The sequence below is a fragment of the Portunus trituberculatus genome, chromosome 39, assembly GCF_017591435.1.
Source record: "Portunus trituberculatus isolate SZX2019 chromosome 39, ASM1759143v1, whole genome shotgun sequence".
NCBI lineage: Eukaryota > Metazoa > Arthropoda > Malacostraca > Decapoda > Portunidae > Portunus > Portunus trituberculatus.
This window is the reverse complement of record NC_059293.1, coordinates 17000585-17017948: the sequence shown is the minus strand read 5'-3', so window position 1 is coordinate 17017948 and position 17364 is coordinate 17000585. Positions and strand designations below refer to the sequence as shown.

Genomic DNA, 17364 nt, shown 5'->3' with positions numbered 1-17364 from the left:
GCCGTCTGTAAACCTATTTCGGGAGTCGCGGGAACCCCACATGCGTGCACATACGTCATGCATGTGTACGTATTAGGTGTATTGATGTCACTATTGTATGTATGTTCACTGCATGCTGATATGTATACGTATGTTCACACTTCTTTTGCAGGTGACTTACTGCCGCTATGTATAGATTTGCACTGCGCTCAATGTGTGTGTGTGTGTGTGTGTGTGTGTGTGTGTGTGTGTGTGTGTGTGTGTGTTTCAATTAAGAGTGTGCACCTGTTATTTTGCACACTACTCTCTCTCTCTCTCTCTCTCTCTCTCTCTCTCTCTCTCTCTCTCTCTCTCTCTCTCTCTCTCTCTGTTCACTTGTGATTAGCTAAAGCATATTCTCTAATGCAAGAGAGAGAGAGAGAGAGAGAGAGAGAGAGAGAGAGAGAGACTGACACGTGTATGCACTATGGTTGTCTCACTCAGCAGCACCTAACGGTATGAGAAACAAAAAACGGGAGAGTTGAGGAGCAAAACACTTCCTCTTGGATGGCTTATGAATGAAGTAACTGATATTTTGTGCCTTGAAAAGACCTCAGTTTGCATTAGCTTTTCATTCTTTGATTTTTGTATTTATTTATTTATTTTTCTTTTTTTTCGTAACCCAGAAAATTATTATTATTATTATTATTATTATTATTATTATTATTATTATTATTATTATTATTATTTTATTATTATTATTGTTATCCTTATGGTCAGTTTATTGTTTATTTAATCTATTTGTTTACATATTTATTTGGCATTTTAGAGCACTTCTTTGAGAGGAAATAATCACTTTTTTTCAATCTTTCATGTATTTTTTTTTTTTTCATTTATCTGTTCATTCATCTCTTCTTCCCTTCTTCCATAGGCCCTCCTTCCCTCCCTCCCTTCCTCCCTCCATCCCTCTTAGCACTTATAGACGACGTCACAAGTTTATTGCCGATCATAGATAAAATTATGTTTAAAATGCGTCATTTTACTCGCTATATGACGAATAGTTTTGTAGAATATGGGCTTGGAGTTCCAGCTGCCATCTGTCAGTATCAATCACGTAGATACTAAATAAATAAATAAATGAAAATAAATAGTATCAAGAAAGCGCCGATGTAAAGGCAAAACTTTCCGACCTACACCTGACCTGACCTGACACAACGCTTTGTCCGCGAAATCTGGCGGGATTCGACAAAGACCGCGAATCTTGAAAGCTACTGTACACTGATGTTTTCCATGGATGTGCATATTTTCATATTTCTTTTATCTCACTGATCCCTGCGTCCGTGAGGTTGTAAGACGTCATATTCAGTGTTTGGCGACGGTGTCAGTTATTCATTATTAAAAGTTGCTGGTGAATCTCAAAGTAAACAAACACTTGGAGAATGTACCTAATATCATTGTGGGAGACATAAGCGCATCATGGATGAAGAATAATGTAGGAGTGAGGCAAGGTTGTGTCATGTCCCCAATGCTCTTCAGCCTATACCTGAAGGAACTGCTGGTCAGGATAAGGAAGTCAGGGAAAGGAGTAAGGATAGGAAAAGACTAAGATAGGTGAGAGTAACAAGGAAATGAAAGAGATCCGTTGTATCACTAACATGTATGGAAAACAATGAGATTACAATCAAAATAAATGAAATGCAAAATGAGGTCTTGGTATACTTAGTAGAGCTAATGATGATATAGTACTAATGCAGGAGCAATAACAATCTTTGATAAGTTGTGTAGAGTAAGTAGAATGGCTGCTGGGCAGAGGAGAAACATGAAGGTTTTCTCCTATGGAATGTTTATTAATGATGTCATGTCTACTATGTCTTGTTCTTCCTCTCATTGTATGTAGTGTACTTGTTATGCAAAATATGCATACATTTTATCTTTTATATATACATATATATATTTACATGTATAGTATGTATTTTCTGCATGAAGTGGCATCCTACATGAATGCAGTAGTTGGGAAACAAAATTAGCTTTTCAAAGTACAGACTAGATACTTTCATTGACAGTCTGCAAGCCACACTACCAGTTGTATGGTTTAGATCCACTCTGTCTGTACTATACTCATCACGGGTTTTGCCTGTCCCGTGCTCTTGGTCCTGGTGGCCCCTCATTGGTGTGGCCTTGTGCATGAATCTTGGACTTTCTCCCTGCATAGCCTGTCAGGAGTGGCAGTGGACTTGCAGGGACGGAGGTTGTATCTCTCAGGAGAACCGCTGTGATGGAACCATCGACTGCAGCGACAAGTCCGACGAGTACGGGTGTCCTAGTGGTGAGTTGTTTGTTTGCTGTTCTAACCACCATCTCTTTAATTCTTTTCTCTCTCTGCCATCCATAATTCTCTCTCTCTCTCTCTCTCTCTCTCTCTCTCTCTCTCTCTCTCTCTCTCTCTCTCTCTCTCTCTCTCTCTCTCTCTCTCTCTCTCTCTCTCTCTCTCTGAAAATAATTAACCAATAAAATTATAAGAGTGAAAGAATCTATTTGGAAGTTAGGCTTTATTATTATTATTTGTATTTTTATTTTTTCTCATTTTGTCTCCAGGCTTCTTTTTTGGCACATATATCATTAGAGGTGAAAGTGCAGGATGTTTTAAGTCAGAAATGTTCAATGGACACAGGTATGCATTTTTAGGAGTTGTTCTTCCATGGTATGGATGAACATAGTATGGAGAGCTTACAGATGCAATGGCCAGACCCATCTGTTCAAAAGTTGGCAATGTTTTCCTCCCACAGTGGCTAGCTCTACCCTCTGCATTAATATTACTTGAATCGTTCACAGTATCACCAGTGTACATTCACTATTCACTGTCCCCAGTCAGTGTAAAGCAATCCTGACTCCTTGGTCCACATCAGCATAGTTTAAGACAAGCACACCTGTCTTGGTTATCCTCCTGACCCAGCCATTGTGTGTCACCCATGCTAACTGAAAATTCACACCAATTCTAAACTGAGAACTGAGCCTCAAACTGCATCTGTGCATAGAACCTTCTCCACTTAGAATAACCTGTACCTCTAGCAATGTCTGATGAAACTCATGTTACATCCTATGTGTGATGCCTCTCTCATTCGGTGATTGCCAACGATAATGGAATTAATAGTAACCTGTTAATGGTGGTACCTTTTACTTTCCCCCAGGATGTCGAGAGGGAGAATTTCAGTGCCAGAGTGGTTCCTGTGTCCGGGATGTGGATCGCTGTGATGGAGTAAGGCAATGTCCTGATGGCTCAGATGAGTTTAGCTGCCCGCCACAAAGTAAGTTAACATTGTGTGCATGTGTGTGTGTGTGTGTGTGTGTGTGTGTGTGTGTGTGTGTGTGTGTGTGTGTGTGTGTGTGTGTGTGTGTGTAAAGAATGTCTGCCTAATTCAAAATATTATTGGTTAAGATTGTTGATTGAAAGATTAGTTACAGTCTTGGCTGTTATATGTTAGGTGAGGGTTTATTAACAGTCTCATTGGGGATACAGAAAGCTTGTTCATAGTGTATCTTTATCTTGGTTTGTATAGAAACTTTATATGTTAAACAATTTCAATACTGTATCAAGAAGATATTTACAGTTGGAGCCTTCCTTGCTGTAATATATTAGATGACCTTCATGCATTTAAAGAAGTGAGGAGGAGCAGGAGCATATAGGATTGTGGAAGTAAGTTGAGCATTGCAGTAGGATAGACATAAATCCTTCTTGAGGCTCCAAACCTGTATCAAATAACTGATATTGCAACAGAATAAACAAAATGAGGCTGGTGCTCATGCATTTCCCCCTCTCATGTTATCTCCCCTTCCACTTTCTCCCTCCCCACAGTATCTCCCCTTGTATTTACCTAGTTGTACCTAGTTGTATTTATCTAGTTGTAGTTTTACAGGGCCTGGGCTTTATGCTCGTGTGGCCCCATCTCCATATCTACACTTATCCAATCTTACTTTAAAAGTGTGCACACTCGTTGCAGACACTACTTCTTCATCTAAACTGTTCCACGTCTCAATACATCTCTGTGGGAAACTATATTTTTTAATATCTCTCAGACATCTTCCCTTTCTCAGCTTTTTACTATGCGATCTTGTGCTTCGGATGTCATATTCTTCTCTCAAGATCAGTTTCTCATTATCCACTTGTGTGTTTATCTGTCAAGCCAGTAAGCAACAGTAGAAAAATCAAAGATACCTCAGTGAGGGAAGGGTGGCCTTATGATGGGGAAGAATGAAGTTCACTACAGTTGTTCAGAAATAGATTCCCAGTTTGATTGGTGCTCAGATTATGTTTAGTATTGCTGTATTGCACGTTAGTATATCCTTAACACATCTTTCTGAACAGGCTGTTTATGTATGCATACTGTATAAGTACAGTACAACAAATTCTGGACTAGAGTTTTCTTTTGTGATATGACAATAATGTAAACTTGTAGAGAAACATAAACACTGATAATAGGTTAGAGGAAGAAAGGAGTTTGCACAGAACATCATGAGCATAACTGGATTCTTGTATGGATGCATAATGAAATAAGTTTATTTTTTGGTCATTGCTGTCTAGTGCCAAATACAAGTTTTAGTATATATATGGTAAAAGAAATGTTAGGTTATCAGGATGTGCAAGTTTTCAGAATTTTGGATAAAAGACTATGGTCCTGTATGAGTGTGTTGTAACTACTGTGTGTGTATAATAATTATATACATGCAAGTATATGTACTAACAGATTCTTCTATCTTGTCCCTCCTCCCTCGTGTGTGCTTTGGTGTGTCCTCACAACAGCCTGTAGCCCACTGGAGTTCACATGTGCAGATGGCTCCTGTGTGCCGGCAGAGAGAAAGTGTGATGGCTACCGTGACTGTCCTGATGACTCTGATGAGTATAACTGTAAGTATAATTCAGATAATGTAATGATTGGAATCTAGTTTTAAAAAGCATCACATTATAAGTGTAGATGAGTGTAAGAAGCCCAAGATAGCTGTGAAAAATTAACAATGAAAAAAATTAATAGGATGACCAGAGAGAAGATATAGTGATTATGCAGAATGATGTATTCCCAGAGAGGTTTGTAGCAGTGGTTTGCTTACCTCAACTCAAGAATCACATGGCATAGTTGGTATGCATAGGCTGAGACTAAACCTTGTCTTTTTCAGGTAGTCATTGATCAGTGGAATACAGTACCAGAAATAATGACAGGCACAGACAATATGCATAAGTTAAAAGAGAAAGCAAAAGATATAACTCTGTATCTAGATGGCAGACACAGACACTATGCATACATTGTGAGAAAGAAATATGTAGTTAATTATTTATTTCTAGACAGTGTATTTCACATTAGACTTTATACAAATACAAATATGAAAATGTACACACAAGTACTATTTTTTTCTCCTCTAGGCTGCAGAGATGACCAATGGCAATGCCGAGATGGCCAATGCATATCACTTGCATATCGCTGTGATAGAACTTACCATTGTAGTGACGGCTCTGATGAGGAAAATTGCCCAGCTATTGGTGAGTTTTCCTCTTTTTCATCTTCACAATTGTCTTCTTATTCATTGTCTTCACTTGACCAACATTCTTTCCACCTTTTGTAATGATAACTTGCAGCAGTATTGTTTTCAATCTTTTTTTCCTTGATTCATCTTATCAGCCTTTCCTTCATCTTTTTTCTTCTTGCCATTTGTGTTGTTTCACATAACATCTTTTTGTTTCTCTTGCCATTGGTTCTTTTTATGCCTGTTGTCCACTCAGACACAGGTTTACATTGTTGTGTATCATAAGACAGGCCAGCACTTTTATCTGTTGATTGTTGTCTGTCTTGATAGATTCACTCTTAGCAGGAATGGCATAGGAGAGGGACTTGTCTAGGATACAATAGAAATATTACTTTGATAACATGTGACAGTACTTGTAAGTGTTGGAAGTCAAACCGAGGCAATCACATAGTACCTTGTAACAAAAAGAGTGGTAAGTGGTAGTATGAAGATAATGTATGGCAGAAGTGGGAACATATGAAGTGGTCCAGAGAAGGCATGATATGTGATATTTACATACAACAATCTAGATAGGGAGATGAATTTATTTGGTGTGATAAAGTGGGAAAAAAAGATGTGGGAGTTCTGAGAGGTTGATATTCTGCTATGAATGGAGCCTCTAGTAGAATATAACAACAAAACAACCAAGCCCTTGAACAACAATGCAATAAGGGCAGCAAGACTCATTAGAGGATTTCACTCAGCTGAAGAAAGGAGAGAAATAAAGACATGGAGTTGTTGACCTCTGAGTGAGTGATTAAGCAACCATTGACAAGATTTGCCTTGTTTGGTTGATCTCATAAATTGGAGTGAATTCAGAGAGAGAGAGAGAGAGAGAGAGAGAGAGAGAGAGAGAGAGAGAGAGAGAGAGAGAGAGAGAGATGCATGGTGCATTAATATTTACTTGACTAACCTTGACATCCTAATTAGCTTCAGAAACTCAAAGCAATTCTGTGGTGTCAGACTTCTTTTGTCAGAATAACCTGTTTCTTTCCTGTTATGTTCAGGCATGTATGATTTTTTTTCTGTGTGATCTTTCCCTAACTTAGTCCTGAATGAACTATTGTTTTATGAAATATTGTAGCATCCAAGAAAATAATTGTTTCCAAATCTAATATAAATCTAATTTCAAACCAGCATGCTTTATTAAATCTTAAAACTATTCTACACTCATGGAAAAATGTGTTTAGGCATAGGGATATTGTATGACTTTTGAGATGAATGACAGTTGTGCGTGTGTTTGTGCAGAAAAAGCTTGAATATCCTCTCTTTTATGGCGATGCTTGTGTTATTCCATTGATAAGTGTGTCGCCCTGATGAGTGGAGATGTCGGGATGGGAATTGTGTCCCAGCAGAGGTACGATGTGATGGCTATCCACAGTGTTTTGACCACTCCGATGAGCACGACTGCCCTGCCTGTGAGTTGTGTGTGCTGCTACCCTTAAAAGTGTGCTGCTGTTGGGCTTTCCATGCTCATCATTGAGCCTTGTACATAGAGTGGAAGTGTGGCTCCGTATAAGTGCATTGACTGTGACTCTGGATATTATTGCTTTTATACAAACACAGAAGCTCCTGTATTCTCTTCAGCTTAAGATGTGCCACACGCAGTTTATTTGGTTTTAGTTACTACTGATCTGCATTTAGGGAGGCGGTGGCATAGTGGATAAAGGGGTGACTGTGGGATTGGGCAGACATCCACACATAAGTTTGAATCCCATCACATATCACCTTGATATTTTGCCATTTTTCAAGTGGTGTAAAGTTATCTACATGTCACCATGATACCCAGATTCTAGGTGGTTACACCAAAGATGCACTTGGGTGGTGATATGGGCCCTAATATGGGTATTACTGTAAATAAAATTGTCTGTGCCATTGATGAGGGGAAGCTGAACAGCACTTCCAATACTCTTCAAGTTACCAACAGATGTTATAGGCCAGGACATAAAGAAAAAAAAAACATGGTTGGGAAGGGATGATGATAGGCCAGCCAAATGAACTCTGCTGTGGGTAGAGCTCTTGCACAAACCAGTCTCTGATAACCAGTGGAAGGATGAAGAATGTGAGATTTAGAATACATTAGCCAATAGCAAATGGTTGAGGTGAAGGGGCAGATCTTTTGAATCAGCCACTCAGCATAGAGGAGGTTTATTTACTCTGAATCAGGACAAGATATTGTTCAAAGAAACTTTCAGTGATTATGGATGACAGTTGTTAGTTTTTAAGATTTGATCATGATTTATTTTTATAATTATTTATTTTTTTTTACTTAAGTTATGACACTGTTTGTTGTTAATATTTATGTGGTCAAATTTCAAAATACTGCCATCATCTAAAGTAATCATATAAGTTTTGAATGGCAAAAACATCTGAAATGGTCCACAAGGACTGACTTTATGAAACTGAGGTGAGTGTCAAGCTTTCTTTAGAAATGGATATCATTACAAGCTGCCAGTACAGTGTTGCAAATATGTAGTAGTAGTAGTAATGTTTGTAGCATAGTATATTATGTTGTGGTATACAGTACTGTGAATGACTATTTGTGACCTTCAGGTTGTTTTTTTTATTGATTTGTCATTTATTTTATCTATCTACTTTATTTTCTTTATCCATTTTTTTTATTATTTACCTATCATTTATATATTTAGTTTATAAATTTTGTTTATCCATTGATGTTGTGATGCTGGTTTGATGTCATCGTGGGTTAATGTTGTCCTTTTTACAATGCACAGTATAATAGTCTTCTCAGGTGAGTGTATTTAGATAGGTTAAGACTGTAAGGATTTCAAGTTTAGTTCAGGTGTTTTATACATTTTATATGAATTGGGGAGTTGCTCAACATGTGTATTGTCACACTACATACTCCATTATTCAAGTAAGTGTTCTACATTGGCATGACATATTCTCTCTCTCTCTCTCTCTCTCTCTCTCTCTCTCTCTCTCTCTCTCTCTCTCTCTCTCTCTCTCTCTCTCTCTCTCTCTCTCTCTCTCTCTCTCTCTCTCTCTCTCTCTCTCTCTCTCTCTCTCAAAACTTCTTTTTTCTTCACTTATCATGAATCATTCCCAGCCTGTTAGTGAATGCTTCTAACCATGCATCTTCAATTGTACATAGAAAAAAGAAGATTAATATTTTTGAGTGCTCTGCTATGACAAAAATATAAGTTCAGCTGTTGAAAGGCCCAGAACAAGTACAAAATAGAGAGCCAATACATTTCCATGTCAATAAAGAAAGTCTGTAGAATTAGCAGAAAAATGAATAAATAAATAAATAAATAAATAAAAATAAAAAAGGAAATAAATAAAGATGAAATTGGTATAAAAGTTCCTATGCTACTTTGCCTAGTATTGGATTCTTTACCAACTAAGTTGTTCTGGGCCTGTACGGCAATTGTTTTGTGCTTGTAAAGCTTGTAGTGGTGAGGAGTGGACTTGCAGTGAGGGTTCATGCATCCCACAAGAAGCTTGGTGTGATGGCCGCATTGACTGTCCTGATGGCTCTGATGAGGCAGACTGTACCACTCAAGGTGAGTCATAAGGGTGGTGCAGCTTGTTGGGCTTGAATTGATGCATTTTTTGCGCTGTGATGTATATTTGTGTGTGCATGTGGTGGGTGGCAAGAGTGGTTGTGGGGTTATAAATACATAGTATGTGAGAGAATAATATACTTACTGGTTTGAAAGATAGGGTATTAAACAAATAAATAGAAATGCTGAGGAATATCATGAAAAAATAAAAAAAGATTAGAGTAATAACAACCAAGGTGCTTAAAATGAAAAAAAAAAAAAAAATAGAGAGAAGGAAAATGTTATAAATGAGGATAAATGTAAGGTGAATTAGAAAAAGCAGACAAATGAAGTGATTTGGTGATTGGATGAACATGCACATGGACACCATGGTGCACAGGAATTACGAGTATTCTTTCATTATTACCAATGCTTTCTGTTATTTTGGGGAAGCTAAATAAGTATATTTTATGGCTTTCATGTACATAAACTTATGCTAAAACTTACTTTTACTTATAAACATATTAGTACTGCACTCTTATCTAATATGCTATTTATAATTGATCAATAATGACATTGAATGCATGACTGCTTTTTTTGTCAATTAACATTATTAACTTTGTGAAAAGTGGTGAAGGAAACACGGGCTGGTAGGAGAACACTTTATTCCAGACTATTTTTGCCCATAGGTCTTCTTCACAGAAATATGGCTTGTCAAGAGTAAAGTGTTTGCCTACCAACTTGTGGCTCCTTCACCACCTTCCACACCTCATCATAATGTTCCGATGTTATTGACTATACTAACACTTTGCTGCATGTGAGTACACAAGTGGTGCTACTCAAGTTTAGCATGAGCATTGTCTGACTGAGGAACACTGTTATGCAGGGTGCAACACTGATGAGTGGACTTGTAGGGATGGCAGCTGCCTCCCCATACAGGGCAGATGTGATGGCTACCAGCAGTGTTTGGATGGGTCTGATGAAGAGAACTGTCCTCCTAGTAAGTAATGAATTTTAGGCTCTGCTACTATTTAACAAACACCACAAGGAAAGTAAGTAAGTAATGATGAATTGGGGTTATGAGTCCTTAAAAAGCATTTCTAAATTGTAATTCATAAATTGGATTAGCTCATCATTACATATTATTAATTTTCTGACTTGTTTTCAGTTTTCATTACTTTTGTCTTCTTTCTTTTAGATTTTCTTAATTTGTGGAAATTCTGCAAGTGTTATTATTACATACTTTTGCTTTCAAGGTTGTCGACCTGATGAGTTCACTTGCTGGGATGGGACATGTGTGCCAGACTACTTGAGGTGTGATGGCACCCAGCACTGCCCTGACGGCTCAGACGAGGCTCAGTGTCCCACATCAAAACCTTCAAGTGAGTCATGGGAAATATGTTGCCTAGAGCAGGGATTGGGGGAATTGGCCTTAACCTCTCCTAGAGCTCTAATCTAGCTCTGTTTGGTTCTATAATCTTAATAAATTGCTTCATGTCACTATTAACTGAGTGTGTTTTTGTGTTTGTGTATGAGCAAGATGTCTGTAGTGATGACAAACTAGAACTGCAAACATCCACTGCAGCTCTAAAATGTTTGATCTACTTCATGGTATGAATAGCTGTGTGTGTGTGTGTGTGTGTATGTGTGTGTGTGTGTGTGTGTTTCACTGTTTGATCTGCTGCAGTCTCTGACGAGACAGCCAGACGTTACCCTACGGAACGAGCTCAGAGCTCATTATTTCCAATCTTCGGATAGGCCTGAGACCAGGCACACACCACACACCGGGACAACAAGGTCACAACTCGATTTACATCCCGTACCTACTCACTGCTAGGTGAACAGGGGCTACACGTGAAAGGAGACACACCCAAATATCTCCACCCGGCCGGGGAATCGAATCCCGGTCCTCTGGCTTGTGTGTGTGTGTTATGATATTATTATACTTACTAGTATTATTATCATTACCAACAATTGCATCTGCATCCCTAACTATTTTCTTTACTGGTCTGCAACACTGTACTTTCTTACTTCTACTGTTTCTATCTTCTTACTTAAATATTTGCCACATATGTTATTTGCTCAGTTATTCACTATATATTATGTTATTCTCTACATATTATGTTATTCATTTCATATTACTTGTTTACATTGTATATTATTACCATTCTGTTCACAACATCAACTTACATATAGGTACCTCATATTATACTATTACCCTCCACCTATATATACCTAAATGCAATACATATTTACCCAAATCATGTATCCCAACTCCAAAGCTTTTTATGCTGACACATACCTTTTTTAGCCACTTAACCCTAGTGTCATTACTAAATCTTTGCCTTCATTATCTTTTTTTTTTATTATTTTTCATTCATATATGGAAAATATTTATGCATCATTGTATGAAGATATTGTTAATGATAACCCTAGAGATACAAATGACATTGGCAATGACATCATTAGAACTATAAATGGCTATACTGATATCACCTCTCTTTCCAAATACTACAACATTGAAGAGTATAATCAGCACACTAAGACTGCATCAAAATCATGCTTCAATATCCTCCACCTAAATATCAGATCCCTCCAGAAAAATTCAGATAATCTAACGTCATTCCTAAATTGCCTCACCAATCCACCACACATTATTGCACTTACTGAAACCTGGTTAAGAGATTCCACAAAACATCTTTACAACCTCGAAGGTTATGAGGCTTACCATACCTGCAGATCAAACAGAGAACATGGTGGAGTCAGTGTCTTCATTAGTGCTGACCTTCACGCTGAACCCATACAGCAATATACTCTTGTCAATGAGAACATTGAGATGTGCACTATTAAGTTAAAACTTCCTAATAACTTTATTTTTTCTGTTATATACAGACCACACAGTTAAACATGTTGCAGTGGAAGAGTTCACACACACCCTACATGACATCCTAGCCCAAGACCTGTTCACAAGAAACAACTCTATTCTTCTTGGTGATTTTAATATAAATCTCTTAGAACATGCCACCCATCAACCAACAAACTACTTTCTAAATTCTATGCAAACTCTAAATTATTTTCCCCATATATCACAACCTACCAGATTTCCTGATAGCCCTAACCTCAGCCAGCCCTCACTCCTTGACCATATATGGACAAACTTTACTCCATTGTCAACTTCTGGGATCTTCCACTACCCAATATCAGACCATCTTCCCACCTTCCTAAATATTGTTTTGATGCCTGATCCTTGTGCTAAACATAAAATTACATACAGGGCTTTTAATACAACTAAACATAACCTATTTACTGCTAGCTTAGCTGCAATTGACTGGAATGTCCTTCTTAACTCTGGTGACATTGATACAAACTTTGATATTTTTTTATGATATATTACATAAGATATATAATACACATTTCCCCAAAGTAACAAAATTTGTGTCTACCTAAAGGCTTAATAGTCCATGGCTGACACCTGCAACTCTATCAAACACAAAAGTAAATTATTTAAAATGCTCAAGCTTGGTAGAGTTAATCATGATGTCTACACACAGTACCGTAATCATGTAACACATATAGTTAGGGCTGCCAAGACTAACTACTATATGAATATCTTTAGCAACTTTAAAAATAATACCAGAAAAATTTGGCAGACCATTAATGAACTATCAGTAAGGTGGTCATCCAGAACAGCACCTTAACGCACAAAAATATCTTACATACCGATTCATGTCAAATTGCAGAAGCTCTCAACGAACACTTCAGTGAAATTGCAACAAAGTTAAACAATACTTTACCCCCAGCTAATAGAAATGCCACTGACTACTTACAAGGAAACTATGCACATCCAGTGTGTATCCCACCGATTACTGTTGTTGACATCATCAGAGTTATCAAGTCTCAAAAATAAATGATCAAATATTGATGAAATTTCCACCACTATATTAAAGAGTAACTCAGACCAGATTGCTAACCCCATTGCACTACTATTTAATCAATCCATATCTACTGGTAAATATCCATCAACCCTCAAAAATGCTAATGTAACACCTATACATAAATCTGGTCCTAAGAATAACCCAACAATTATCACCCTATTTCTACCCTATCTAATTTCTCCAAAATATTTGAAATATTAATGAAAAATAAATTAATGCCATATCTAGAAAGAAACCACATCTTAAGTGACTCTCAATATGGATTTAGATCAAACTCCAGCACATATTGATGTGTTTACCACCCACCTTTACTCATCTCTAGACAGTAAGTTATCAGTTTTATCTCTTTTTGTTGACTTTTCTAAAGCTTTTGATACAGTCAACCACAGAATCTTTCTTGACAAATTGTATCATTATGGAATACGTGGAACTATACATTCATGATTCAAGGACTATTTAACAAACAGAACCCAGTGTACAGTTTATGATGGACATGTATCCTTGAAACTGAATATTTCCACTGGTGTTCCACAAGGAAGTGTCTTAGGGCCTAAATTGTTCCTTATCTACATCAATGATATTGTCAATATATTCAATTGTGCCAAGACTATACTTTTTGTTGATGACATGACCCTCTATTTCACAGGCTCTAGCAATGACTTTCTTCAGCCAAGCAAACCAAGATCTTAATAAACTTTACTGCTGGTGTTTGAGCAATAGACTTACAATTAATATCGATAAAACTCACTTCATGTTCTTTTTTAATACAAACACTAATGTGCTGCCTGTTCTAAAAATCAATGATAACTTAATAAGTAGAGCTTATAAACTAAGATTTTTGGGTGTCATATTTGATGAAAGCTTAACTTTTAAATTCCATACTAGTAATGTTTCCCAAAAATTTTTCAGATGCACTGCTTTATAAAGTAAGACACTTTGCACCTTGTGAAATACTAAAAACTCTCTACTATGCTCACATTTATCCCCATCTACTCTACTGTAACCCAATTTGGGCCACCACCCATGCTACGCATCTAAAATGTATAAACCTGCTACATAAGAAGATAATCAGAATTATTACAAAGAGCTCCTTTCTTGAACACACCACTCCTCTCTTTAAAAGCACTAAAATTCTAAAGCTGGAAGATATAACTAAATTTTCTATTGCAATTAGTATGTACAAGAATCAAATCAATGTCTCTTTTCCCTCTCATGAATACGCCACATGGCACAGACCACAACTCTGTATACCGACCCATCGCTTAAGTCTCTTCTGTCACTCTACTGTGTATTTGGGCCCACACGTATGGAATTCTCTACCCCGTCCTATCAAAAATGCTCCCTCTCTTAACATATTCAAAAGTAAACTCAAATATCATCTCCTAGATTTATATTAGCCAATGTCCTACTTTTACAATGTAGCCTTCCCAAACCTTCATTAATATCTCTACTACTCCATCATCACCTATCTTCAACATCACCCATCACAACCATTCTATACATGTTGCTTACCCATTCTTTATCTTAGAAAATTGTATCCCTATACCTAACTATTTTTAGTGTCAAATCTCTATATATTTATTTTATAATATATGATCTCCATTATTGCTTAGTTAGAATGTAAGTTTATATTTTGCATTTTTATATTTATCATATTTCTCCTACCTCTTGCCTGAAAAGCATTGCTTATTATATAGGCTAGCCCAACAATTCTCTGAAGAGTCCTTCTATAGTATATCCTTGGCTATAATAAAGTGTTTAAAGTGTTTAATAATGACAATAAGGATAATATATGATTTATTCAGTATATACATACTAAAAATGTAAATGTGTGTGTGTGTGTGTGTGTGTGTGTGTGTGTGTGTGTGTGTGTGTGTGTGTATGTGTGTGTGTGTGCATGCTCATACAGAATGTTCAACTACATACAATGATTACAAACCAAAGCTGCTAACATCCAGTCTGAGACACTATGATACTCGTATTTGACATGCCTCATGACATTAATTATGTATGTGCATTTTGTGTGTGTGTGTGTGTGTGTGTGTGTGTATTTGTCTAGTTGTATTTACCTAGTTGTAGTTTTACAGGGCCTGGGCTTTATGCTCGTGTGGCCCCGTTTCCATATCTACACTCATCCAATTTTTCTTTAAAACTATGCGCACTCGTTGCTGATACCACTTCTTCACTCAAACTGTTCCAAGTCTCAACACATCTTTATGGGAAACTATATTTTTTTAATATCTCTCAGACATCTTCCCTTCCTCAGCTTTTTACTCTGCGATCTTGTGCTTCGAATGTCATATTCTTCTCTCAGGATCAGTTTCTCATTATCCACTTGCTCCATTCCATTGATCAATTTACAAACTTGTGTGTGTGTGTGTGTGTGTGTGTGTGTGTGTGTGTGTGTGTGTGTGTGTGTGTGTGTGTGTGTGTGTGTGTGTGTGTGTGTGTGTGTGTGTACTGTCCTTGGCATTATTGTGGCATGGATAGTGATCTGAACTGATTGACTGCCAGAGGTGCAGACTTGCTTAACTGAAGCATGTGTTAAAGTAGTATTTAGGGGGAGTAAAAGTAGCTTATTTTAAATTTTTTTAGTCTTGATTTTTTATTTAAACTTTACTTATCTCTATAGTTTTAGACAATAGAATTTGAAGCTGCATGTAGTAGAATTAGAGTAGTTAACATTTGATTTAGCAGAGTGAAATGTTACACATTGATCTGTCAGTTCTAAAGATGCTAAGAATCCCTATGCCCTCTTCAAGAACTGATATCAAAAGAACAAAATATATAATCTCCACAAATGTTATTAAATCAAATTCAAGTTCTTGTGTTAGATTTTCAAGATTATTTATTTTTTTTTTTTATTGTAGAAGGTTGGAAATATTTCTGGCTCTTCATACCATTTTAGTAAGATGTTTTGATAACATTTTGGATTTGTTAGATCAAAGGTTTTCTGCATTAATTTTAGTACAATAGAATTTAAGCTTCTATTGATAATTGATAACCATAGCACATGGATTTTTGCACTTGCTGATGGTGGTATAATACATTAATACTCCTTGAGGTTGCTACAGTCTGTTTATCTCAGCTGCCAAGAGTCTCTATAATACTGCTAGTGTTTTCTTATTCATCAGAAGAGTGAAAATTTGGCATTTAAGTAAAGATTGACAATAAGATTAAAATTACCATTGAGGAAAATGAATCATTAGACATTTTTTTAATGGAAATCTTAATTAAGATATAACTATTTTATGATTTTTATATAGTATACTATTAAAACCAATGGCACTGAGAAAAAAATGGATTATAGTCACAGTCAGGAACTGACCCACCATTACTATGACTGGAATGAGAGTAACAATCAGTCAGGAGTACATAGTCTAGCATAAAGTATATTGACAAGATGACTGCAAGTGTCCTGCATGCATCCCAGGGCTGGGCAACAGATGGCATTTATAATGTACGTACTGTAAATTAGTGATGCCATGACCCTTGTAGTACAGTCTTCATGCATGAATCCATCATGTCTCTACCTAGCCTGCACCAGTAACCAGTGGACTTGTTCTGATGGCTCGTGTATTCCACAAGAGCAGCGATGCAATGACCGCTATGACTGTCCTGACTACACTGATGAGTATAGCTGCACAGGTAATATTGCATATTTTATCATTATGTGTATGTGGGAGGGTGTCTTGCTGTCACTGCTGCAACAGTGTTCTCTCTTCCTCCAGGGACAACACAAGCATGAGGACAGAAAAGCAATGTGTATATTTATTCTTAATCTGTTTTATTTTTTTCACAGCTGTTTTGATATATATATATATATATATATATATATATATATATATATATATATATATATATATATATATATATATATATATATATATATATGCATAAGAAGTGTGTTTAAGCTTTAAAAGAGTTAGATATATACTTTTAATTTGCAAATCAAAATGATTTATAAATTACATAATTAGTTAATTAATTTGCTTATTTGTTTTTTAATTTTTGTTACATGGCAAGTTTTGCTTTCATAAGATTACATTTAATTATAGTTTAAATATGACAATTAGAGAGTTCAAGTGTATAATTTTGCAGTTCATATTCATACATTTGGATAAAACTTTTCTCACATATGAGAAGACACTGGTATATATATATACAAACTCAAGAAAAAATTATAAACATTATTATTTTCAATGATGGGGAAGCTCAGCTTTGACTGATAAGAGCACCTTTGCTTATGACATGAAACTCTTTACTATGGAAATTATTTACTATATATACTCATTACATTAATGTGTATAACTCTTTTCTTTTCTTTTCCACAAGCCTGTATGATATTGCAACAATGATGATGATGATGCAAGCTCAATTTGTTTCCACTTTGCTATAAATTGCTTATGTATTTG

At 36.4% G+C, this 17364-nt stretch overlaps 1 protein-coding gene across 50 annotated transcripts in view; it reads left to right on the top strand.

Annotated features, from left to right (window-relative positions):
• LOC123515503 (basement membrane-specific heparan sulfate proteoglycan core protein-like) overlaps positions 1-17364 on the top strand; it is a 324199-nt gene that overhangs the window by 163260 nt on the left and 143575 nt on the right. For 27 of the 50 annotated variants that reach the window (XM_045274121.1, XM_045274138.1, XM_045274127.1 and 24 more), the window contains 9 exons: positions 2171-2284; positions 3147-3263; positions 4757-4861; positions 5372-5488; positions 6816-6929; positions 8919-9035; positions 9901-10014; positions 10271-10396; positions 16487-16597. The exons of 10 other annotated variants lie outside the window; for them this stretch is intronic. In XM_045274121.1, coding sequence (XP_045130056.1) covers positions 2171-2284; positions 3147-3263; positions 4757-4861; positions 5372-5488; positions 6816-6929; positions 8919-9035; positions 9901-10014; positions 10271-10396; positions 16487-16597 — 1035 coding nt within the window. The remainder of the gene's footprint in view (positions 1-2170; positions 2285-3146; positions 3264-4756; positions 4862-5371; positions 5489-6815; positions 6930-8918; positions 9036-9900; positions 10015-10270; positions 10397-16486; positions 16598-17364) is intronic. 13 more of the 50 variants (XM_045274158.1, XM_045274155.1, XM_045274157.1 and 10 more) reach the window with 5 other exon arrangements.